Source organism: Neoarius graeffei, chromosome 4, assembly GCF_027579695.1.
Source record: "Neoarius graeffei isolate fNeoGra1 chromosome 4, fNeoGra1.pri, whole genome shotgun sequence".
Taxonomy (NCBI): Eukaryota; Metazoa; Chordata; class Actinopteri; order Siluriformes; family Ariidae; genus Neoarius; species Neoarius graeffei.
Genome location: NC_083572.1, coordinates 22756475 through 22781620, shown reverse-complemented (window position 1 = coordinate 22781620; position 25146 = coordinate 22756475). Strand labels below are relative to the sequence as shown.

Below are 25146 nucleotides of genomic sequence, written 5' to 3'. Positions count from 1 at the left end.
TTTAGTTCAGTTGTCTGGGAGCACATTTTATGAGAATGACAAAACAGAATGATGGCTAATATTGTCATTCATGTCGCTGAACGTAAATGGTCTAAATATGCCAATGAGAAGAGAAAGGGTTATGACAAAACTGAAGAAAGAAAAAGCACAAATCATATTCCTGCAAGAGACCCATTTATCCCAGGCAGAGCATGATAAATTAGAAAGATACGGCTATAGGAACTTGTATTACAGTGCATATAAAGAGGGACACAGAAGAGGAGTTGTAATATCAAACACAATTCAATTTGACTATGAAAAGGAACTCAAAGATAGAGAAGGAAGATACATCATAGTAAAGGGGAGGATAGAAAACCAACCAATGACATTGATAAACATATATGCACCCCCAGAGAGTGATGATAATTTCTTCAAATCCCTGTTCGATGTCATAGCTGTAGAAACGGAGGGAATCTTAATATGCGGGGGAGACATGAATGTTGTTATGAAACATAATATGGACACAACGAGTCTTAAAAGAACTAAAATGCAGTTATCGAGATTCATAAACGTATCACTGGAAGAGATGGAGGTGGTGGATATATGGAGAAACCTACACCCTTTGGATAAGGATTATACACATTACTCAGCTGCTCATAAAACTCATTCAAGGATTGATTTATTTCTTTGTGAACCAGAGCGATAGCTTCAGAGTGAAAGAATGTGAGATCGGTGGGGCAGATGTGTCAGACCATAATCCCCTCTACTTACAAATTAATATAAATAACAGAGAAAGACGCACAGTGTGGAGACTCAATGTAGGAATATTAAATAATGAACAAAGAAAAGAAAAAATAACAGAAATAAAAAGATACATAGAGGAAAACGATAATGGAGAGGTGGACCCGACAATAATCTGGGATGCCATGAAAGCTGTTATTAGGGGGAAAACTGATAGCTGAAACTGCCAATGTAAAAAGAGTTAAATTGGAGTGTAAGAGTTTGAGCGGGTCGGTGGAGCACAGAAGTACGGCAGGCCAGAACTGAGTTGTCAAAACTCTTTATTGTGTTACTTTTCAGTGACACACAAACTCCCAGACACACGCGCGCACACACACATTAGTTGTCTGGTTCGGGAGAGAGCTCCCTTCCTCCTCTCTCTCTCTCCTTATATAGGGCGCGGTCACTGGGGAAGACACACAAACACAGGTTAATTGACGTCAGGTGCAGTGATTCTGCCACTTACCTTCCCTGACTCCGCCCTCCGGTCACAGGCCGACGCTTGACCACGCCCCCGCTGCCACATACCCCCACCGCCCGACTCAGGCCGGGCAGCTGTCCGGCCTGCAGCCGACTCCCAACCCCCCCACCCCCCCCTTGACGGGAGAGGAAGTCCGCCACGACCATCTGCGCTCCCGGCCTGTGGCTCACCTTGAAGTTAAAGGGCTGGAGTGCCAGATACCAACGGGTGATTCGCGCGTTGGCATCCTTCATGCGGTGGAGCCACTGGAGGGGCGCGTGGTCCGAACAGAGGGTGAAAGGGCGTCCCAGCAGGTAGTAGCGGAGGGCGAGGACCGCCCACTTGATGGCGAGGCACTCCTCCTCTATTGTGCTGTAGCGCCCCTCATGCACTGACAGCTTCCTGCTGATGTACAGCACGGGGCGATCCTCCCCCTCCTCCTCCTGGGACAAAACAGCCCCCAGCCCTCTGTCTGATGCGTCCGTCTGCAACATAAAGGGGAGAGAAATGTCAGGGGAGTGTAACAGTGCAGCCTTCACCTCAGAGAAAGCCCGCTGGCATTGCTCCATCCACTGGACCAGATCTGGTGCCCCCTTTTTAGTGAGATCAGTCAGCGGGCTGGTGACGTCCGAATAATTAGGTATAAGCCTACGATAGTAGCCAGCCAGCCCCAGGAACTGTCTCACCCCCTTTTTGGTCTTGGGCCTCGGGCAGGCCGCAATTGCTGCCGTCTTATTAATTTGGGGACGCACCTGCCCATTGCCCAAGTAGAAGCCCAGGTACCGTACTTCCACCCACCCAATCGCACACTTCTTCGGGTTGGCCATGAGACCCGCTCGCCTCAGCGACCCAAGGACGGCCCTCAGGTGTTGTAGATGCCGCAGCCAGTCATTAGTATAGATTATAATATCGTCCAAGTATGTGGCCGCATAGGTGGCGTGGGGGTGGAGGACCCTGTCCATAAGCCGCTGAAACGTAGCGGGGGCCCCAAACAGCCCAAAAGGAAGTGTGACGAATTGGTGTAAGCCAAACGGTGTGGAAAAGGCCGTTTTTTTTCTCGGGATAGTGGAGTCAAGGGGATCTGGCAATAACCCTTTGTCAAATCCAGTGTCGAATAAAAGTGAGCCGTGCCTAGTCGATCCAGCAACTCGTCAATACGAGGCATTGGGTACGCATCGAATTTAGACATCGCGTTGACTTTTCTATAGTCCACACAGAACCGGACCGACCCGTCGGCCTTGGGAACCAAGACCACTGGGCTGTTCCAGTCACTGTGGGACTTCTCAATGATGCCCATTTCGAGCATGGCCTCGAGTTCTTCCCGAACCACCTTTTTTTTTGTGTTCAGGTAGCCTGTAAGGGCGGCTGCACGCTACCACCCCCGGGGGCGTCTCAATGTGTTGTTCTGTGAGGCGGGTGCGGCCGAGCAGGGGCGAGAACACGTCCGAAAATTCGGTCTGCAACTGGGCAACCTCCGGGAGTTGGGTCGGGGAGAGGTGGTCTCCACAGGGGACCAGAGAGGTACACGATGTCAATGTTCCCTTTTGAACCTCCGGCCCCAGCTTCGCCTTCTCCGTAACCACCAACGCCACGGGGACCTCCTCGTTCCAGAGTTTGAGTAGATTGAGGTGGTAAATCTGTAGCGCCCCACCCCTGTCCGTTCGTCTCACCTCATAGTCAACGTCCCCGACTCACCGTGTGACCTCAAAGGGTCCTTGCCACTTGGCGATCAATTTGGAGCTTGACGTGGGCAACAGTACGAATACTTTATCTCCCGGTGCGAACTCCCTAAGGTGCGTACCCCCGTCGTACAGGCAGATTTGCCATTCTTGGGCCTGCTGCAAATTCTCCTGGGTTAGGTGTGTGTGTGTGTGGAGTTTTGCGCGCAGGTCAATAACGTATTAGATTTCATTTTTGCTCGGTGAAGGTCCCTCCTCCCAATTTTCCCACAGTACATCTAGGATGCCGCGCGGCTTACACCCATATAATAATTCAAATGAGGAGAACCCCGTGGAGGCTTGGGGGGTCCTCTCGCACTGTGAATAACAGGGGGTTCGAGCCATTTATCCCAATTGCGTGCGTCCTCACTTACGAATTTTTTAATTATATTCTTGAGTGTGCGGTTGAACCTTTCGACTAAACCGTCCGTTTGTGGGTGAGAAACGCTGGTGCAGATCGGCTTAATTCCCAGTAACCCATACAGTTTGCTCAGTGTGCGTGATATAAACGAAGTGCCTTGATCAGTCAGAATCTCTTTGGGAATTCCGACTCAGGAGATGACGTGGAAGAGTGCTTCCACAATACTACATGCTGAGATATTACGAGGAGGCACTGCTTCCGGGTATCGCGTTGCATAGTCCACCAGGACTAAAATAAAGCGATACCCTTGTGTTGACCGATCTAATGGCCCGACGAGATCCATCCCAATTCTTTCGAACGGGGTCTCGATTAATGGTAGAGGGTGCAAAGGCGCTTTTGGAATGGCCGCTGGATTTACTAACTGGCATTCACGGCATGCCGTACACCACCTACGGACATTGCGAGGACGAGACACGGGGGGGAGGAGAGAAGTGAAGAGGGGATCTGTGATCCTGCCGTGGGAACAGCCGCCAAATGATCCTCCGCCAACTCGATGGCCTGATCCAGCAACGCCGGGCGATGGCACTGGACCCACTCCGCGGTCCCTTTGGGAAGTTGCGCGATGAACTGCTCCAGTGCCACCAGATCAATGACTCCCTCGGCGTTGCGGTTGTCAGCCCTCAGCCACTGCCGGCAGGTGTCCCGGAGTTGCTGGCCAAACGCGAACGGGCGGCCGACCTCCTCTAGGCACAGACCGTGGAAGCGCTGTCGATGTTGGTCGGGGGTGTACCCCACACGCTGGAGGACGGCCCGGCGCAGGTCCGCATAGACCAGCCGGCTGTCAGCGGGGAGCTGTAGCATGGCCAGCTGCGCCTCGCCCCTTAGCAGGGGGAGGAGGCGCGCTGCGCACTGTTCCACCGGCCAGCCCGAGGCCTCTGCTGCTTGTTCGAATAGCGCGAGGAAGGCCTCGGGGTCGTTGTGTGGGCCCATCTTCATGAGGGTGAGGTGGGGTGGGCCCCGCTGACGCGAGGAGGTGCCGGAACGCCTGACAATCTTCCTGTTGCGCCAGCACCAGGGCCTCGAACCTTTGCTCTAGCTCCTTTCGGAGGGCGACCAACGCCTGGTGCTAGCTCTGTTGGGCCGTGGCGAGGGCGTGGACCAGGTCTGCGAAGGGGGAGGACTCCATGGGGCTGTTCTCCTCTATGCTCCGTCCCGGGTTTCGGCACCACTGTCAGAGTTTGAGTGGGTGGGTGGAGCACAGAAGTACGGCAGGCCAGAACTGAGTTGTCAAAACTCTTTATTGTGTTACTTTTCAGTCACACACAAACTCCCAGACACACGCGCGCGCACATACACATTAGTCGTCTGGTTCGGGAGAGAGCTCCCTCCCTCCTCTCCCTCCCTCCCTCCTATCTCTCCCTCCTTATATAGGGCGCTGTCACTGGGGAAGACACACAGACACAGGTTAATTGACGTCAGGTGCAGTGATTCTGCCACTTACCTTCCTTGACTCTGCCCTCCGGTCACAGACCGACGCTTGACCACGCCCCCGCTGCCACATGGAATCATATAAAAAAATATACAGAAAAGTTAAGGGAATTGGAACAGAAACATCAGGACACAAAGGATTCAAAGGTTTATCAGCAAATTAGGATATTGAAAACGAAGAGAAATGACTTATTATCAGATGAAGTGGAAAAAAAGAGCAAGTTCTTGAAACAGAAATATTATGAAACAGGCCCGAGGGCCACTAAACTGTTAGCGAAACAAATACGAAAACAACAAGTAATAAATAATATATGTAAAATCAGAGACCCCCATACAGGGGACTTAACCCACAACCCAGAAGATATAGAGAACATATTTCAACGATATTATGAGGAATTATACACACAGCCTGAATCTGCAGATGAATAAGAAATGGGAGTATTTCTAAATTCACTGGACCTACCATGAATCGGTAATATACAAAATGACGTGTTAACGGCCGATATTACAATAGAAGAGGTGAGTGACGCAATAAGTACGTTAAAAAACAATAAATCTCCAGGTAGTGATGGATACCCAGCAGAGTGGTACAAAATATTTAAAGAAGAGTTAGCACCATTACTCCTGGCCACTTTTAATTGGACACTTAAAAATAATAAAATGCCACCATCGTGGACTGAGGCAATAATTACAGTCATTCACAAACAAGGGAAAGATAAAGAGAACTGTGAGAATTATAGACCTATCTCATTACTAAACGTAGATTATAAAATATATACAACAACCATCTCAAAACGATTGAACTCCTTCATAACAGAAATTATAGAGGAAGACCAAACAGGGTTTATAAAAGGGCGACAAACACAGGATAACATCAGAATAACCTTGCATATTATAGCTCAAGCTCAACATAAAAAACAAAGCACTATATTAGTAAGCATAGATGCTGAGAAAGCATTCGACTGTGTAAATTGGAGATACTTGTATCAAGTGTTTAGAACGATTGGGATTTAATAGTAAATCAGTACAATGTATAAAGACTCCATACCAACTGCCCACCGCTAGAATCAAGATAAATGGAAATCTGACTAACAAAATTAATTTACAGAGGTCAACCAGACAGGGATGTTGCCTGTCACCCACTTTATTCGCCCTTTTCATGGAACTGCTGGCACAGGCAGTCCGCCAGAATACAGAACTAGTGGGAGTTATGGTAAATGGAACAGAACATAAAATAGGACTTTTTGCTGACGACGTCATCGCCTTAGAGCAACCAACTAAATCACTCCCAGTACTGATGAAACTTTTAGAAACCTATAGACACCTCTTGGGATATAAAATTAATATCTCAAAAACACAGGTGTTATCGCTTAACTACACGCCACCGAGAGAGATACAGGAATCTTTTGATCTTAATTGGAGTTTAAAGAAAATTAAACATCTGGGGGTCTCCATTACTAAAGGATTATCAAAACTATATAAAGAAAACTACGACAAAAAAGAGATACAAAAAGAGATACAAAAAGATATTCAAAAATGGTCCACTCTGACACTAGATCTCAGTTCGAGGATTGAAATAATTAAAATTAATGTACTACCCAAGCTTCTTTATCTGTTTCATTCTTTACCTATAGAGACCCAATTTGAGACTTGGGACAGGATGATATCAAGGTTTATATGGGCAGGCAAGAAACCCAGAATTAAGTATGGGACTCTCCAGCTGCCAAAAGACAGAGGGGGAATGGGTCTCCCAAAACTCAGGGAATATTTCTATGCAGCCCAGCTTAGATATTTGATATGCTGGTGTCAACCAGACTATACAGCTAAGTGGAAAGACATGGAAAAAGAGTTCAGAGGGCACCCAATTCAGAATGTGATTGGAGATAAAGAAGTATACAACAAAATAAAGAAACAACTAGATCAACATTGTTTACTTTGGAATTATGGTTTAGAATCGTTAAAAAACATGGGATAAAGAAGGATAGTAATTTATTAAGGTGGGTTGCATTTGATAGTAACTTTAAACCGGCCACATACGACAAGGGATTTAAACAGTGGGAAACTAAGGGAATTACAGCATGGTGTACTCTAGAGAGAGATGGCGAGATGGAGAGTTTCCAGAATATGAGTGACAAATATGATCTGGGTAAACACGAATTCTATAAGTACTTACAAATAAGGGATTACTACAGGAAGGAAATCAGGACGGGTCCCTCCATGGTAGTGAATGGTGTGATCCAAATTATAATCAATACGTATAAAGGCACAAAAGTCAGAATAATGTCTTCACTGTACCAAAAATTGATAATAAGCAAAAATTCAACTAATTATATAAAAGAAAAATGGGAATTGGAGCTCAACACAAAAATCTCAGATGATGAGTGGCAGAATATGTGGAAAATAGATCAAACATCCACCAATTCGCGGATATGGAGGGAACTCACCTGGAAAAATCTAATTAGATTTTTTATCACACCCAAGGTCAAGAGTAAACATCTGAATGTAAACTTACCATGTTGGAGAGAATGTGGAATATTAAATGCAGACCATGCACATGTATTTTGGAAATGCCATGAGATACAGGTGTTTTGGAGAACTGTACATGTAACTCTGCAAGAGATACTGAGGCATGGCATTCCCATGAGCTGCACAGTACTCCTATCTATGTAATTTCACAGAGGGCAATACTTATCCGCGGGAGATAAGTACCTTACAAAAATACTGTTAATAGCTAGTAAAAAGGCGATAACAAGGAAATGGGGCAAAGTAGATCTTCCGACCATGGAACAATGGATAGAAATAATACAGGAAATCTATACAATGGAAAAACTGACACACCGTCTGAGATTGCAAGAAACACAGCTAGAAGACAAGTGGCTGAAGTGGACTAATTGGAGGACCTTGGATAGCAACAGACAAATGAAAAGACAATGGATATAGAGGACAAAACTGCGAGAATTGATGGAAAAAGAATGTAGCTCCCAACAGGGCAATTAGTATTACTACTTTATTTTATTATTATTATATCCTTTTGTTGTTGATGCTCCTTGTTGGTCTGTTGTAAATGTTAAAATTGAATAAAAACTAAAGTGAAAAAAAAAGAAATAAGTTGGCTGGTCCACTCATTTTCTATTTTGTCTATACGGAGTACTCCGCCATTACTGCTCGGCTCAGGCAATTACTAAAACCTTGGACGGAACGGGACGTCACTGGTTTTTGCAACAACCGCAGGGAGGTCACTGCCCGAGTGAAATGTCACATCCCATTCCATCCCGGGTTTTAGCAACAACCCTCGGCTCACTCCGGGAGGACTGGTGCAACTGAACTTGGCTTTTTTTAAAAAAGAAATAAAATAAATACTTTCCTTATAGTATTCTTTTCTCTTTAATTGTTGATACTGCACCCTCTTTCAATATGGGCTTATAGCCAGTGCTCCTCAACAGATCAGAGGTTTTGTGCGAGTCTTCAGTAAAATGTGCAGAGCAGAGGATAGACCACTTCATAGGCACCCAATGTGCCTGTGAACTTCTTGCAAAACACGTCCAAATCTTTGCAGTTTGAACATTCTTGGACCATGAATGAAATGTAAATCCACCTTCTGTCGTGTTGCTGGCAGGTGCAGCAACACATCTACGTGGCATGGCGATAAATTTAGCTCAAAATGGAGGATTGGAGTTGCAGTCAGCTCTGTGTTTTAGTATAGCGGAAATGGCGATGAGACCGATAGACTTCCTGTGACGTTACGGACGTCAAGGTTGTTCACTCAGACTGCTACCTGTATGAATCACTTTAATTGTAAAAATGACTATATTAGATTTATTGTTAACGCTTAAAACTATTCCTGTGCCATTCTTGAGGTCTCAAGGCATTTATAAATGAAAGTGAGGCGATGGCTCTGCATATATGCTTTAAGTAGATGATAAAATAGGGAAATAAATGCTGCTTTTTGGGGGGGGGGGGGGGGGGGGGGGTTGTCAAAAATATTGTAGGAAAATCAAATCATGCAATGGGTGACTCGTTACATGTCTAATGATCGTTGTCTGATTTACTTTTACAATATCATTGATCCTTGATCTGAAATTTATTATATACGTAAGTTATGAAATGTACATTTAAAAAAAAATGTACATAGTTACATAGGTGGGTGGTGCAGTGGTTAGCCCTGTTGCCTCACAGCAAGAAGGTTCTGGGTTTGAACCTCACGGCTGTGTGGAGTTTGCATGTTCTTGTGTCTGCATGGGTTTCCTCCCACAGTCTAAAGACATGCAGTTAGGTTAACTGGCTACTCTAAAGCTGTGTTCACATATATACCGGTACGATAGTGGTATAACTGTATCGATACAAAGTATACCGGTACAGTTTAGTCCACACTAGCGAGAAATGTTTACGGTTTTCTTTCACGGTAGTTGAAATGCGCGTGCGCGAAATGTTTCCGTGGTTACCGAGTAACTTTCTTCCAAGAATATGGTGGATGAAACAACGTGTGTGTGCTTTTTGTTGTCAATGTACAGTCTGTATTTCTGGTGGTCATTTATTCAGTCGAATTGTATAAAACGCGCGAGGCAGTTGAGAAAGAAACAAAGAAAACAAATCTCCGTTCTTCACTATTTTATTCAGCGAAGACATCGATTGAGGTGTGTGACTTTGTGCATGCGCATTATATTTGTATCGATACAGAACCGCTTCATCTGTCCACACTACAGCGATACTGTACCGGTACGAAACCCATACATTTGTGGGTTTCGTACCGATACAGTTATACCGCTACAGTACCGGTATAGTTGCTAGTGTGGACAGGTGTTGCGGTACGAAAGTAGTATCATATCGGTACAAAATCCCTAGTGTGGACAGGGTATAAGTTGATCAAGTTTGGAGGGGGATGGGCTCTGCCAAGTTTAAACGCCCTAGACACACCAATGATGGACTGTTAAAATGTTATCACTGGTGCCCTTGCTGGCTATAGGGAGAAGAAGAATGTACATAATGTCCACTTTTTTATACGAAAATCAATTATTTATATGTATTTTATGTAAATATATTTATATCATAGTTTGTGTTCAAACCAGGGAGAACCGTTTCATTATGTATCTCAAGCTTTCAAATGGTGTAAACCCACAGTGGACTTATTTAACCGACTACATATGTTGTCTGTTCCACAAGATAACTGCATTTGTTTCTTTTAGCTTTCCGAAGAAAAACTTGGTGGCGCTGGAGGTCTGGTGGAGGTCTTGAAGACTCTTGGAGCAGATTTTGTGAAGTGTTATTCATGCCGCACTCTTCTGGCCTGGTCCGTGTGGTGGGCTCTGTCTACCTGTGGCTATTTTCAAGTGGTCAATTATGCCCAGGCCCTGTGGGAGAAGATACTGCCTTCAAAAGATTTTGAGATCTACAATGGTTATGTAGAGACAATATCTACTTTGCTTGGTATGTTAAAGCTCTTTTCTTCATACATGAAAATCCCTCACCTTTCGGCGAAATTCGCCATTTTGAAACCAAAATGGGTGACCTACGTGAATCATGTAGATCCGATGAGAAAAAAAATTGGGGCGGGGGGTGTTTGATATTGACCCAAAGGGCAAGGAGGTCGCTTCGCACCCATAGACAGTTCGTGCCGGTTTGTGCCTCCTCCTCCTGCTTTGATATTGACGCCATAGCGACGAGTACATCTCGCTGCGAAGGGCAAGCAGCATCATTTCGCGCCTCTTCTCCTGCTGGCCAGAGCGTGCACACATCAGTCAGAGTGCAGACCAGACCACCAGAAGCTGGAAGCTGGATTGAGTCATCGGACTGAATTTCCTACTTTTTTCAAACTTTCCTGATTGCTATCAAAACAAACAAAACTTCCGGCTTGATTACGTCAGCATTCGAAAGAGGGCACGCGCATCTTTTGACAATCCCTGTGTCCGAAATTGCTCGCTACTCGCTATATAGGGCACTGTATAGTGGAGACGCCATTTTGTAGTGCTGTCCGTGCTGAAAGAAATCAAATTAAAAGTCTCAAATTTGATTTAATAAAAGACAGCAGCAAAGAAGAAAGTATTCAGCCTTGATTTAAAAAGAACTGAAAGCTGCAGGTACTTCCATATCTTGGCAGGCTGAGTGGTATGCTGGGGCACCTCTTGCCAGCAGACCAGGATATCCAGAGGGAACTTGTGCGGTTCAGTGTTGACCTGACCATCCCCAGCTTCAAGGAGGGAGAGAGCATCGTGGAGTGGTGGGGTCATGTCTACGACAAACCAGACAAGTACCCCTCCCTGGGTGCACTGGTTAAGTGTTGCCTCTCCATCTTTCATGGACCTAGAGTCGAGTCCTCATTTAGTCTGATGAATGATGTAATTGATCAAAGGAGTGGCAACATGAATGTGGAAACATTTAATGCAATACAGACAGTCAAGCACACGCTGATGTCCGGGGGAAGACAGCTATGCAGCTCTTTAGAAGGGAGGACGTGAAGTTTGGGGAAGTGGACAGAACATTGTGCAAGAACATTAACTCTGCAGCAGCCACATACAAACACCAGCAAAGGGTGAACAAGGAGGAAAAGCAGCAGCAGCAGAGCAAGTATGGCTCTCAAGCAACTTGCAGTGCTCAGCAGGCTAAGAAACAGACTGCTGAAGGAGAGAAGCGGGCAAGGCTGAAACATGTGGCAACTCAGCGAAAGCGGGCCATGGAGACACTGGTGGTCCAGGCAAATAAAAGGAAAAAATGATCACTATTCCTTGTGTGTTCTCCACTTTCTTCGTTCTATTATTCGCATTTTTTTCCAGGGCATAATTTCACTATAACTACATGCATTTGAATTTGTATTTGTACTGTATGTCCTTGTGCAAATGTCAATACAGTATACTTAGTAAGGAGGCTATAATATTTATTCTGGGGGAGGACCCCCCAAACAAAATAAAACAACACCAGAGGCCACGTCACCACTCACGCACCCTTCTCACCTTTTTCACCCCTGACCCGTTTTCATGCCTGTTTCTTTAATTGATGCAGCTTTTGAGATTTTGGGATTTAAAAAAATATATATTCTAAGTCTTTTTTTTTTTTTAGAGATTGTATTGGTATTGTGTACCTCTGAGATTGAACCCCCCCCCTTTCCTTATAGGTGCCTTTGCTGCTTTCACTGTTGGATTTATTAAGGTGTCATGGGCATTGTGGGGTGAACTTGCACTCTGCATTTTCTCCATTGTCATTGCTGTGGCTGTGTATGTCATGGACACAGTCAGGAATATCTGGGTGTGCTACGCTTCTTACGTGATCTTCCGAGCCACCTACATGTTGCTCATCACTATAGCAACGTAAGAATGAATTCATTCCATATGTCAATCCTCTGTTTTCAACTGGATCTTCATTTTACATTTTTGAATCGCTCTGAGGGTTAATTTGAGGAAAGTAATGCTCAAACACTATAGAAATCTGCAGTGTTTTTGTGATCACTGTTGACAGTGTACTGTGGTGAGGAATAACAATATCATTAGTGTGTTATTACTGGTATAGTTAGAAGAACATAAAAAAATTAGGGGAGAAAAGTGTGTCCCTTAAATTATGCAGCAGAATCACTTAATTTTATTCATTCATTCATTCATTCATTTAAAAGAAACTTGCATTTGTATACTGTTTTGACAAGCTAGTAAAGGTTAAGAGTAATCCAGGGGTTTTCAAAGTGTGGGAGAGTCAGCCCCCCCTCAGAGAGCAAATAAACAACACCCCCCCCCCCCCCCCCCCCCACACACACACACACACAATTTTTGTTGTTGCTATACTTAATGTTCCATTCGTATTTTAAAAAAATGGTTGTTGTACACATTTTTATTTTTTCTTTTACACATTTTAAACATCTGTGCTTTTTGAAAACATCTTTTTACACATTTAAAACATATGAGCTTTTTTAAAACCTCATTTTTTACACATTTTAAACATCTGTGCTTTTTAAAACATCTTTTTTTTTACACATTTTAAACATCTGTGCTTTTTTTTAAAAAAACATCTTGTTTTACACATTTTAAACATCTCATAGCATCGTTAGCTAGCACCTCTTGGCAGACAACACACTGTGGCAGTGGAGCATCTTCAGATCCAGTCCATGAAAATCCAAACTTTAAATAATCGTGGTCATACTTCCTTCTTTTTTTGCTTGGCCCAGACTCTGTCTCCTCACTCACTGTAGCTTTAGGTACTAAAAATCGATCCATTTTGTCTCTGGCAAAGGCTAGCTGAAGTTCGCTAAATGTCCGCAATAGTAACTTATTCTGGTTTATTTTTCTTCACGTTGCCCCCCCCCCCCCCCCGGAAGAACTCTGGCGCCCCCTAAGGGAGGCGCGCCCCACACTTTGAAAAGCCCTGGAGTAATCCATTTAACAAGACCGTTAATTATGTACTTGATTTTTAATGCTTAAATATTTAACAATGTTAATTTATTTTTCTCCCCTTCCACCCTTCATTCAGTGCGATAACAATTTTGTTTTTTTGTTGCAGGTACCAAATTGCAGCCAATCTAAGTATGAAAAGATATGCCTTAGTGTTTGGCATGAACACGTTCGTGGCATTGTTGCTGCAAACGCTGCTTACTGTGGTTGTGGTCGACTCTGCCGGCTTGGGCCTTGATATTTTTCCCCAGGTAAAAACTCAATAGAAAAGAGGTGTTCTTTGAACTGTCTAAAATTTTGTCCAAATTGTCATGCATATAAATTATTCATGTATCTTTTCTATTGACTTATGGTTTTCTTATAAAATATGTATGTGTGTGCGTGCGTGCGTTATTTACCAGCTGGGAGGTCCGTATCGTGAAATACCGTGACCGAGGTCAGTATTTAAGGCCGATGTCACGGTATTTCACCATACGGACCAACCTTAAGCTGGTAAATAATATATTTATTTTTTTCTTTACCAAATTCTAACAGAAAACAGGAGCACCTGAAAGGGAAAACTGAGCCAAGCCGCTATTTTGAATCCTCGTTCACGGCTGTAATGCAAATTGCTTCCTACTCGGTATACAAGTGCACTTCCATGGCAGGAAAAAAACTACATTTTGCCGCCTATGTAGTCCCCTATTTATACAAAATTGAGTCATTCAGGATTCAGTCATGTTTTTGCTCGGCATTAGCAACAGTTACAGGTTTTTAGCTTTCTCCTGCAATGTTTCTTTTATTTCTTCTTCCTCAGGGTAGTAAAACTCGCTTTCGCTGTGAAGACTGTCGTTATCACTATCCATGATGTAAAATTAATGATACTGTCCTGAGAAATGCAAAAATAAATGTTGACAACAATTGCTACTATGTATGTTGTTGTGAACAAGCGAGTCGCCTGAGGTCCGTAACTGGGGTCCGTATCGTAGGATACGGACCCGCTCGCCAGCCAATCAGAGCACAGGATTTGATGGACTGCGAAAAAAATCAAGTATAATATTATATGGACATGGGTGTTTGACTGGGAACACCACTTGTATTTTTCATACAAGTTACATCCGGGACATAGAGAGCCAAAACCATGACATAAATTTCTATATGTCACTCGTGAGGAAATTAATGAATTGTTTTGCTAAATTTGGATACTTTTTTGTTTGTGAATGTAATTTAAAAAGAACATCACACGTTGGCTTGAAGATATGAAGTTTATCTTCTTGTGTTGAAAAATTTTCATTTTTCATACGAAATACATCATGGATCTGAGTGACCTATATTTCCTGATATTTTTCACTGATGATGTCACTCCCAGTGTTTTCCTGATGATTAGAAGCACGCTGTGGAAAGGACGAACCAGTTCAAAATTAAAATTCTTTTAACTTGCTTTTTTTGTGAATGTGTCTATATAATATAAAGAAAATTATATAGTAGTGCAAAGATATGAAGTTTATCTTCTCGTGTTGAAAATATTTTCACTCCTTTGCTTTTGTTATTTAATTTATTACATTTTCATGAGAATGACAATCATACAACAAACAGACAAACAAATAAACATCCAGGCAGGTATTCAAATAGACATTGACAATTATAATGTAAGAAGGGCAGCTGCTTAATCTCAGAGAAATGCTGGGCATTAGTACATGGCCTCTATTATGTCTTTATCATCAGTGTCTTACATGTTTGAGTTGCTCTCTCCAGACATATATCTACTGAAGCTTTCCCATTGTTCATGAACAATGTAATTTTTCCAGTTCAGTCTTCCCAGCATCTTTTCACATGCCACAGCTTCCATCATTAGAACCCTCCACATATTCAGTGCAGGAGTTTGGGGCTTCCTCCAACACCTTAGAATCACCTGAGCACAGGTTATTAGGCCAGTTTTCAATATTCTAAACACAGATTTACTTAAATGTGGCACTGCAGCTTTGTCCCCAGGGAGACACAGTCTTGGTGATCTAAGCGATTCACATTCCAACCATCTACTCATATAGTCTAGAACATTCCTCCACAGTGGGGAGACCTTGAGACATTCCCATAATGCATGTGTATATATATGTATGTGCCATGCTCTTTCCTACATTTCCAGCATAGCTCATCTTCAACCAGGCCCATTCTATGGAGCTTAGTTGGAGTATAATAGTATCTCCATCCCTCCATCCCTCCATCCATCCATCCATCCATCCATCCATCCATCCATCCATCCATTTTCTACTGCTTATCTGGATCCAGGTTGCAGGGGTAGCAGCCTAAGCACAGCAGCCCAGGCTTCCCTCTCCCTGGCCAACTCCACCAGCTCTCCTGGGGGAATACCGAGGTGTTCCCAGGCCAGCCAAGAGATGTAATCTCTCCAGTGTGTCCTGGGTCTGCCCCGGAGTTTCCTCCTGGTGGGGCATGCCCAGAGAACCTCCCTTGGGAGGTGTGCCTGAACCACCTCAACTGACTCCTTTTGATGTGGAGGAGCAGTGGTTCTACTCTGAGTCTATTCCGAATGACCAAGCTTCTCACCCTGTCTCTAAGGGAGAGCCCAGCCACCCTGCAGAGAAGACTAATTTCTACCGCTTGTATCCACGATCTCATTCTTTCGGTCACTACCCACAGCTCGTGACCATAGGTGAGAGTGGGAACATAGATGGCCCAGTAAATTGAGCACTTTGCCTTTTGGCTCAGCTCTCTCTTTACCACCACAGACCAGTTTAGTGTCCGCATCACTGCTGACGCTGCCCCGATCCATCTGTCCAACTCCTTCTCCCCTTTACCCTCACTCGTGAACAAAACCCCGAGATACTTAAACTCCTCCACTTTAAATAGCAACTCCCCCCCGACCCAAAGTAGGCACTCCACCTGTTTTTGGCTGGGCGCTATGGCCACGGACTTGGAGGTGCTGATCCTCATCCCAGCCACTTTGCACTCGTCTGAAAGAAAGAAAGAAGAAAGCACAACTTTATTCATCACACACTTGTGAAATTTCCTCTCTGCATTTAACCCATCTGAAGCAGTGAACACACACATGAGCAATGAGCGCACACATACCCAGAGCAGTGGGCAGCCATGCTAACAGCGCCCTGGAGCAGTTGGGAGTTAGGTGCCTCGCTCAAGGGCACCTCAGCCCAAGGCCATCCCACCTAACCGCATGTCTTTAGACTGTGGGGGAAACCGGAGCACCCGGAGGAAACCCACGCAGACATGGGGAGAACATGCAAACTCCACACAGAAAGGCCCTCACCGGCCGCTGGGTTCGAACCCAGAACCTTCTTGCTGTGAGGCAACCATGCTAACCACTGTGCCACCCAACCATCTGCAAACCATTCCAGCGCATGCTGTAAGTCACAGATTGATGAAGCCAACAGGACCACATCCACAAAAAGCAGAGACATGATCCTGATGCCACCAAATCGGACACCCTCCACCCCTTGGTTGTGCCTAGAAATTCTGTCCATAAAAGTTATGAACAGAACCGGTGACAAAGGGCAGCCCTGGCGGAGTCCCATGTGCACTGGGAACGAGTCGGACTTACTGCTGGCAATGCGAACCAAACTCCTTTGGGGTTTGGGGATTACCGCCACAACAGGCACCAACAACCTTGCAGCCGCAGCTCTGCACGGCCGCCTCAGCAGTGGAGGTGTGGAACGTGATCCACTCACTCAATGTCCCCATCCTCCTCTGGTATGCAGTTGAAGATCCGATGGATGGGAGCCTTCGCCAGACGTTCCCAGCATACCCTCACTACACATTTGGGCCTACCAGGTCTGTCCGGCCTCCTCCCCTGCCATCTAATCCAGCTCGCCACCAGGTAGTGATCAGTTGACAGCTCTGCTCCTCTTTTCACCCGAGTGTCCAAGACATGTGGTCGTAGATCAGATGAAATGAGTGCAAAGTCAATTATCGATTTACAGCCTCGGGTGTCCTCGTGCCACGTGCACTTATGGACACCCTTCTGCTCGAACATGGTGTTTGTCATGGCCAAACCATGGATGGATGGCAGAGAAGTCCAACAACAGAACACTGCTTGGGTCCAGATCAGGCAGGCCATTCCTCCCAATCACACCTCTCCAGGTCTCACCATCATTGCCCACGTGAGCGTTGAAGTCCCCCAGTAAAATGAAGTCCCCTCGTGGTGCACTGAGTCCAAGAAGGCTGGGTACTGTGAACTACCATTTGGTGCATAAGCACAAATGACCATCAGAGACCGTTCCCTGAACTGAAGGTGCAGGGAAACGACCCTCTCATTCACTGGGGAGAACTCTGTTAGCGCACCAAACTGGGGGCTACCAATAGCCCCACCCCTGCCTGGCGCCACTCACCCTTGTCAACTCCAGCCCCTCTCCAGGAAATTGGTTCCAGAGCCCAAGCTATGCATTGAGGTGAGCCCAACTATATCTAGTCAGTACCACTCAACTTCATGCACAAGCTCAGGCTCCTTTCCTACCAGAGGTGACAGTCCATGTCCCAAAATTCAGTTTTGTCAGCCGGTGATCAGGGCTTCTGCCTTTTGACTGCTACCCAATCCACAGTGCACCGGACCCTTACAGCACTTCCTGCAGTTCGTGGGTCCACTGGAGAGTGGTTCTGTGTTGCTTATTTGGGCTGGGCCCAGCCGGGCCCCACAAACATAGGCCCGGCCACCAGGCACTCGCCAACGAGCCCCTCCCCCAGGCCTGGCTCCAGGGTGGGGCCCTGGTATCCCTGGTCCAGGCGAGGGCACTCGGATACCTGCTTTTCCTCTCATAAGGGTCATTCTGAACCGCTCTTTGTCTGACCTCTCATCTAGGACCTGTTTACCTTGGGAGACCCTACCAGGGGCAAATGCCTGCGACAACATAGCTCCTAGAATCCCTGAGGCACACGAAGTCCTCCACCACATTAAGGTGGAGGATAGCATATTATAATAGCATCTATGTATTTTCATTCATTCATTATCTCTAGCCACTTTATCCTGTTCTACAGGGTCGCAGGCAAGCTGGAGCCTATCCCAGCTGGGATCTATGTATTTTATACTGAATAAATTTTGCTTCTTGCTTCTCTGATCTATTCCTCAGTGTTGGAAAGGTTCCCTTCCCATGTCTTTTCTTCCAATGCACAAGACAGTTCTTTTTCCCCATATCATCCTCAGATTACCACAACCATTATTACTTGTCCATGGACATGTATCATACTACTTAGATGCCATGTAAAATGTTGTTGGCAACTCTGTGTAATACTCTACTACATTTTTATCTTGATGAAAAATAACTTTGCCGTTTACACAGTGTCTAATCTGTAAGTATTTCCAAAAGTGGCTTCGACCTTCTAAATCAGGGGTCATCAAACTACGGCCCGCGGGCCGACTCCGGCCCGCCACCCCCCTTTGACCGGCCCCCCAGCCCTTCTGCCCCCCACCACTTGAACCGGCCCTGTGAGGCAATCCCCAAAAGTGGTCATGGCCTATTTTTTTAAATTGCTTTTTGGCAAATAATAACATGTCTGCATCTTGTATTTTGTTGATTTTATCAATTAAAATTGATATTTAGTTATAAAATGAACTATTCATATTTTCCGAATTTTCGTCATATGCTCGCGATCAAGCAGTGACAGGCAGCGCACGCGCAGAGAACTGTCAGTGTTCAGGACAGCAAAATGGCTAGCGGTAAGCGAAAAGCTGACAGAGCGTGCAGAGTTTTTAAAGAACAGTGGACCACCTTTTATTTTTTTCGTTCAGTGTAAGGACTGTGCAGTTTGTCTTGTATGTAAAGAAAGTGTGTCGGTTTTCAAAGAATATAATCTGTGTCGTCACTACGAAACCCGACACAAAGAGTATGCTAGTTTGCGAGGGCAAACAAGAGAAGACAGGATTCGGAGGATGAAATGCGGACTGGCTGCACAACAGAATGTATTCCTTCGCCAAACCCAGATCAACCAGGCTGCTGTCCGAGCTAGCTATAAGGTAGCTCACCTACTAGCTACCCATGGAAAGCCGTTTACTGATGGGGACTTTGTTAAAGTATGTATGCTTGCTGTGGCCGAGGAGGTGTGTCCCGATAAGAAGGATGCGCTCAACGCGGTGAGTCTCTCCACACCTACTATGACCAGGCGAACCGAAGATTTGGGGGACAACGTGTATGACCAGCTGAATAAGAAAGCGTCAGAATTTGAGTTTTTTGCTTTGGCCATGGATGAGAGCAATGACGTGCAGGACACAGCACAATTGCTGTGATCTATTGATCTATTGCTCATATATTATTATAATTTCACTGTTTTTTTTAAATGTATTTATTTTATAGGCCTATTTATTTGACCTTTATTAAGTGCTGCACACAATTATTATTAATATTATTAATATCAACAGGCCTACCTACAATTTATAATTTTCCACTCACCTTTGCCAGTGTCAATCACCTCAACTAGGCAGATGTTTCTTACCTTGACAGCTTTGATGTTATTTTTATTAGAAAATAAATAAATGGAATATCTGTGGTATTTCAAATTAAAACAAAGCGTGAAGACTCGATTACTACTTTTGCAAACCACTAGTGAAGATAAACAAATATGTGCCAGGAATCAAGTGTGGATAGAGTAGTGGGGATGGCTGTGCCAGGTTAGTAATCTCTACTACACAATGAGGCCTGCTGGTGGTCATATTTGTCTGGGTCATACAATTATGTTATATAGCTGACCCGACCCCGGCCCCCCATCACAGTCAGGAACGACAATGTGGCCCCCAGAGAAAAAAGTTTGGTGACCCCTGTTCTAAATTAAAATTTTCACTAATTCTGCCATAAGAAAGGAATTTACCCTCTTTGAATCGATCATTTACTATTTTAATACCTTTTTTTTATCCATTGAGCCCAATATATTGTCTGTCTGCCTATGGTTATTTTAGGATTGTGCCATATAGAGGCACATTTTTGAATATTATGGGAGATCTTGCATATTTTATGTACTTCTTACCAGACTGTTTTAGTCTGGCTAAAACAGTAGGTTCTTCCCATTATTGTTTTTCTTCTTTTTCTAATATCTGTGAAAGAGCTTCAATAGGTTTAAAAGGAGATATAAGTTCCTGTTAATCAGGATCCAGTCCAGATCCTTGTTTGTTCCAGCCCAGTGTCTAGTGAGCTTTGCCATCTCAAAAGAAAAACTATAATGTTTTATGTTTGGCAACACTAATCCTCCTCTCTTTTTAGCCTGACAAAGTTTGTCTGTGTGTATTCTAGGTTTTCTCCCATCCCAAAGAGTTTTGTCATTTTATAATCTTAGCAATAATTGTTGTGGGATGGATATGGGTATCATTCCTGTTAAATAACTTTTGTGGGGCTGTTATCATCTTAATTATGTTTACCTTCCCCCATAAAGTCAAGCATAATCTGCTCCAGTTATACAAATTACCTTTAATTTTGTTTGATAATGTTTCTGTATTAGTGTCAATTATTTCTCCTATCTCTGGGTTCAATTCTATCCCTAAATATTTCATACCTTTTGGAAACCATTTAAATTTATGGACAGAAGTTAGGGGAACAATTTTGAGACGCCGGCATAGCTTCTGATTTATGCCAATTAACACAGTAACCTGATACTTTGGAATACGATTCAATAACTTCTCACAACACTGGTATAGAGTTGGTTGAATCCCAATTCAACACCAAAATGTCATCAGCATAAAGAAACAGTTTATGCTCTCTACCACCTCCAATAACTCCTTTAATTCTTGGCTCTTCTCTGATCAATGTGGCTAATGGCTCAAGGAAGATTGTAAACAAGAGTGGACTGAGGCTGCAACCTTGTTGAGTTGATCTGGATATGTTAAAGAACTGGGACATTATCCCATTAGTAAAAACTGCAGCTTTAGGGGATGAATATAGAAGTCCTATCCATCTGCAAAAACCATCACCAAACCCAAATTTCGACAGTGTGGCAAATGAAAAGATCCACTGCACCCTGTCAAAAGCTTTTTGGGTATCAAGTGATTTAGCTAATACAGGGTATGGGTTTGTTCTGTTCATCCATATTAGGTGCAGTAACCTCATGTTATCGCTCAACATGTTATTGCCTTTTATAAACCCTACCTGATCTCTGTGGATGACTTGTGGTAAAACCTTATCTAGCCTCAGGGCTAGTATCTTGGAAAGTATTTTACGGTCAACATTTATTAAGCTTATAGGTCTGTAATTGGCTGGGTCTGTTAGAGTCTTGTCTTTTATTATGCCTCTGCCACTGTACGGTGCAGGAGGCATTATGTTTTCGGGTTGTCCGTCTGTCCGTCCGTCCGTCCGTCCCGAAACCTTGTGAACGTGATATCTCAAAGGCTAATGAAAGGAATTTCACCAGACTTTCACCATTTGTGCGCTTTGGGACAAACATGAACTGATTAGATTTTGAGATCAAAAGGTCTAAGGTCAAGGTCACTGTGAGGTCAAATGTCTGTCCGAAAACCTTGTGAACACAATATCTCCAAGGCAGATGAAAGGAATTTCACCAAACTTTCACCATTTGTACATTTGGGGACAAAGATAAACTGATTGGATTTTGAGATCAAATGGTCTAAGGTCAAGATCACTGTGAGGTCAAGTGTCTGTCCGAAAACCTTGTGAACACAATATCTCCAAGGCTGATGCAAGTAATTTCACCAGGTCAAGATTACTGTGAGGTCAAATGTCCATCCCCAAATCACAACTTAATAAGGCATGTAGTCTACCGGGCGCAGGCATCCCCATCGACGCCGTTGGCGTCGAGTTCTATCTAGTATTGTATTAATGTAATTATAGCCTCATTAAAACTGTCTGGGAGTGACCCATATTGAAATGCTTCTTGGCAAACTTCTGTGAGTACTGGACATAGTATATCTAGATATTTCTCATAATATTCTGCTGAGAAGCCATGTATACCTGGTGACTTCCCAGTCTTCATACACATGATCACTGATCTTACTTCAGCTTCTGTGATAGTCTAAATATTCCTATCTTTTCCTTCCTGAGAGAGTTTTGGTCATTTCATCCTCTGGAAAAAAGTGTTCAGCTCCTCAGAGCTGCTTGTACCCATGGAGGTATACAAATCTTGATAAAAGATTTTATAAACTGTCTTAATCTCTTTGGATGATGTGACCAGTTTATTGTCTTTTCTAATTGATGTAATAACTTTATTTGCATCTTGATGTTTGAGTTGTCTTGCTAGTAATTTGTCTTCTTGTCCTTTTCATAGAAATTAGTTTTGAGTCTAAATAGTGAATATTCTGCCCTTTTTTTTTAATTATACATTTCATGTAATTAAAATTTTAGTTGACACATTTTCCTAAATTTACACTCAACTCGATCTGCTAATTGTTTCTCCAACTTGGCTATTTCCTTTTCCAGAAGTTGTAATTTTTATTTGCTTTTTTTTTTCTTTTCTTCCGTAACCCATAAGCTATGAAGTTTCCTCTTACAAATGCTTTAAAGGTCATAGGCAAGGGTCGGAGGTGGAATGTAGAATATCAACTTTATTTTCTAGAAGAACGACCCATAAAGTGAATTCAATTTTCCTGGCGTCTAATTTGCACCCTAAAATTGAATAAAACGGTTAAAATATACTGGTTTGCGCAAGTTCTGAAAGTTTGTTTACATCTCACTTATGCGCACTTTTACTGCCAGGGGACAGTCGTCATGACGTCATTCAAGGCAAACAGACGGGGAGCAGTTCTGTGTTTAATTGCAAACCGAGCACACATGCACGGACTTTGGTCGTGAGAGTTTGTGTAAAATGTCTGATAGCGATTTTGAAGTAGGAAGTCTCCAAATTGAATATTGAGAGGTGAAACCATATATGTATGAACCTATGGCCACTGCAATGCAATCTGTGAATGTGGCTCACTGGTTTGACCGTGCAGCCTCAGAATCGGACAGCGACTCTGCCGACTCTGATCGCGGTGACCCCGGACCTCAACAAGACTTGCGCCCAAACGATTTTTTTTTTCCCAAGATGGCGGCGCGCGTGGTTGCAGCGGCTCACGGCTCTCCTTTTCAGTACTCTTTTTGTTGTTGTTGTTTTTATATTTCTTTCTTGCTTGTTTGTGCACCATCGGTTCTGCGAACATCCGGTACACCCGCCAGACACTTTTAGCCATCGGTGACCAACACCAGATATCTGTTTCGAGCAACTTTCACTTCACGCATAACATCCCAGATGACATAGTGAGACCGCTGGGCTCTCCGTGGATTGTTGTCAGGTCTAGGAGGCGGCGCAGACGGAGGAGGGAGAGGAAGCAGAAGTGGGGCCACAGGTCCGGTATTATGCTAAGGCTAAGAAAACAACCACACAAGCCACCTCTACCGAGCCTGTATCTCTCCAATGCTAGATCCCTGGTGCATAAAACGGATGATCTGGAATTACAACTCGCTGGAAATCGCTATGTTCGGGACTGCTGTGTTTTAATTATCACCGAAACCTGGCTTCATCCGGGAATTCCCGATGCTAGCTTGCAGCTAGCAGGCCACACTCTGCTCCGCTGGGACAGGACTGAGAACTCCGGTAAGAGCAGAGGAGGGGGTCTCTGTATTTACATGCATGATAACTGGTGTAACAATGGAACAATTATAGATAAACACTGTTCCCCAGACCTCGAGTACATGTCTGTAAGCTTTTTCTACCAAGAAAGCTAACTGTGGTGATTGTCACAGCTGTGTATATTCCACCTGACGCCTGTGTAAACACAGCGCTCTCTCTCCTGCTGAACACCATTAACAAACAGCAGCGAGCCCACTCTGACGGTGTTCACATAATTGCAGGAGACTTTAATAAGGCCAACTTGAAGACTGTACTGCCAAAGTTTTACCAACATGTTAAGTGTTCTACTAGAGGGGAGAACACTCTGGATAAATGTTTATTCTAACATCAAGCACGCGTACAGAGCCATACCCCTCCCCCACCTCGGCCAGTCAGACCATCTTTCCCTCCTGCTCTCCCCAGCCTACACCCCCCTCAGACGCAGAGCCAGGCCCACCACAAGGACTATCACAACCTGGCCTGACAACGCACTCTCCAAACTACAGGACTGCTTTAAATGGACAGATTGGGACTTATTCGAACACCAGGAGCTGGAGACATTCACAGGAACGGTACTGGACTTTATCAAGTTCTGTATCGGAAATGTGACGGTGGATAAAAACATCCGGGTTTTCCCAAACCAGAAACCCTGGATGACCAGCCAGGTCCGCTCACTCCTCAGGGCTCGCGATGCTGCCTTCAGGCCAGGTGACAGAGCTCTGTACAGTGCCGCTCGAGCTGATCTAAAAAGAGAAATTAAAAAAGCCAAGGCGGACCATAGGCTGCGTATAGAGTCCCACCTGTCCAGTAACAACATACGGGAGGTGTGGCGGGGCATACAAGACATCACGAACTTCAGAGACTGTGATGCGTCAACAGGAGACTGGAGTGTGCCGCTGGCAGAGGAGCTAAATTGCTTCTTTGCCCGCTTTGAAACATCTCCGCAGCATTCATCTGCTCCAGCCCTGCCCCCACCACCACACAGTTCGTACATCACCCCATTCACTGTTCAGGAGCACGCTGTCAGATGGGTGCTCCTGGCAGTGAACCCCAAGAAAGCTGCCGGCCCAGATGGAGTACCTGGTAAGGTGCTCAGAGCGTGTGTCCACCAGCTCGCCCCTACCTTCACCAGGATCTTTAACCTCTCCCTGGCTCAGGCAGTCATCCTGCCCTGCCTAAAATCAGCCACAATAATCCCGGTGCCGAAGAAGTCTCCCGTCACCAGCCTGAATGATTACCGTCCTGTGGCCCTCACTCCGGTAATCATGAAGTGCTTCGAGAGACTAGTTCTTCAGCACATCAAGGACCACCTCCCCCCAGACTTCGACCCCTACCAGTTCGCATATTGCGCGAACAGATCCACAAAGGATGCCATCGCCATAGCTCTCCACTCTGTACTGAACCACCTGAAGCAGCAACCGAGCTATGTCCGCATACTCTTTGTGGATTACAGTTCTGCTTTCAACACAA

At 44.6% G+C, this 25146-nt stretch overlaps 1 protein-coding gene across 1 annotated transcript in view; it reads left to right on the top strand.

Annotated features, from left to right (window-relative positions):
* Nucleotides 1-25146, top strand: part of slc19a2 (solute carrier family 19 member 2) — a 66761-nt gene that overhangs the window by 24049 nt on the left and 17566 nt on the right. Inside the window, exons 3-5 of the mRNA XM_060919034.1 lie at nt 9970-10210; nt 11892-12084; nt 13262-13403. Of these exons, the coding sequence (XP_060775017.1) occupies nt 9970-10210; nt 11892-12084; nt 13262-13403 (576 nt within the window). The remainder of the gene's footprint in view (nt 1-9969; nt 10211-11891; nt 12085-13261; nt 13404-25146) is intronic.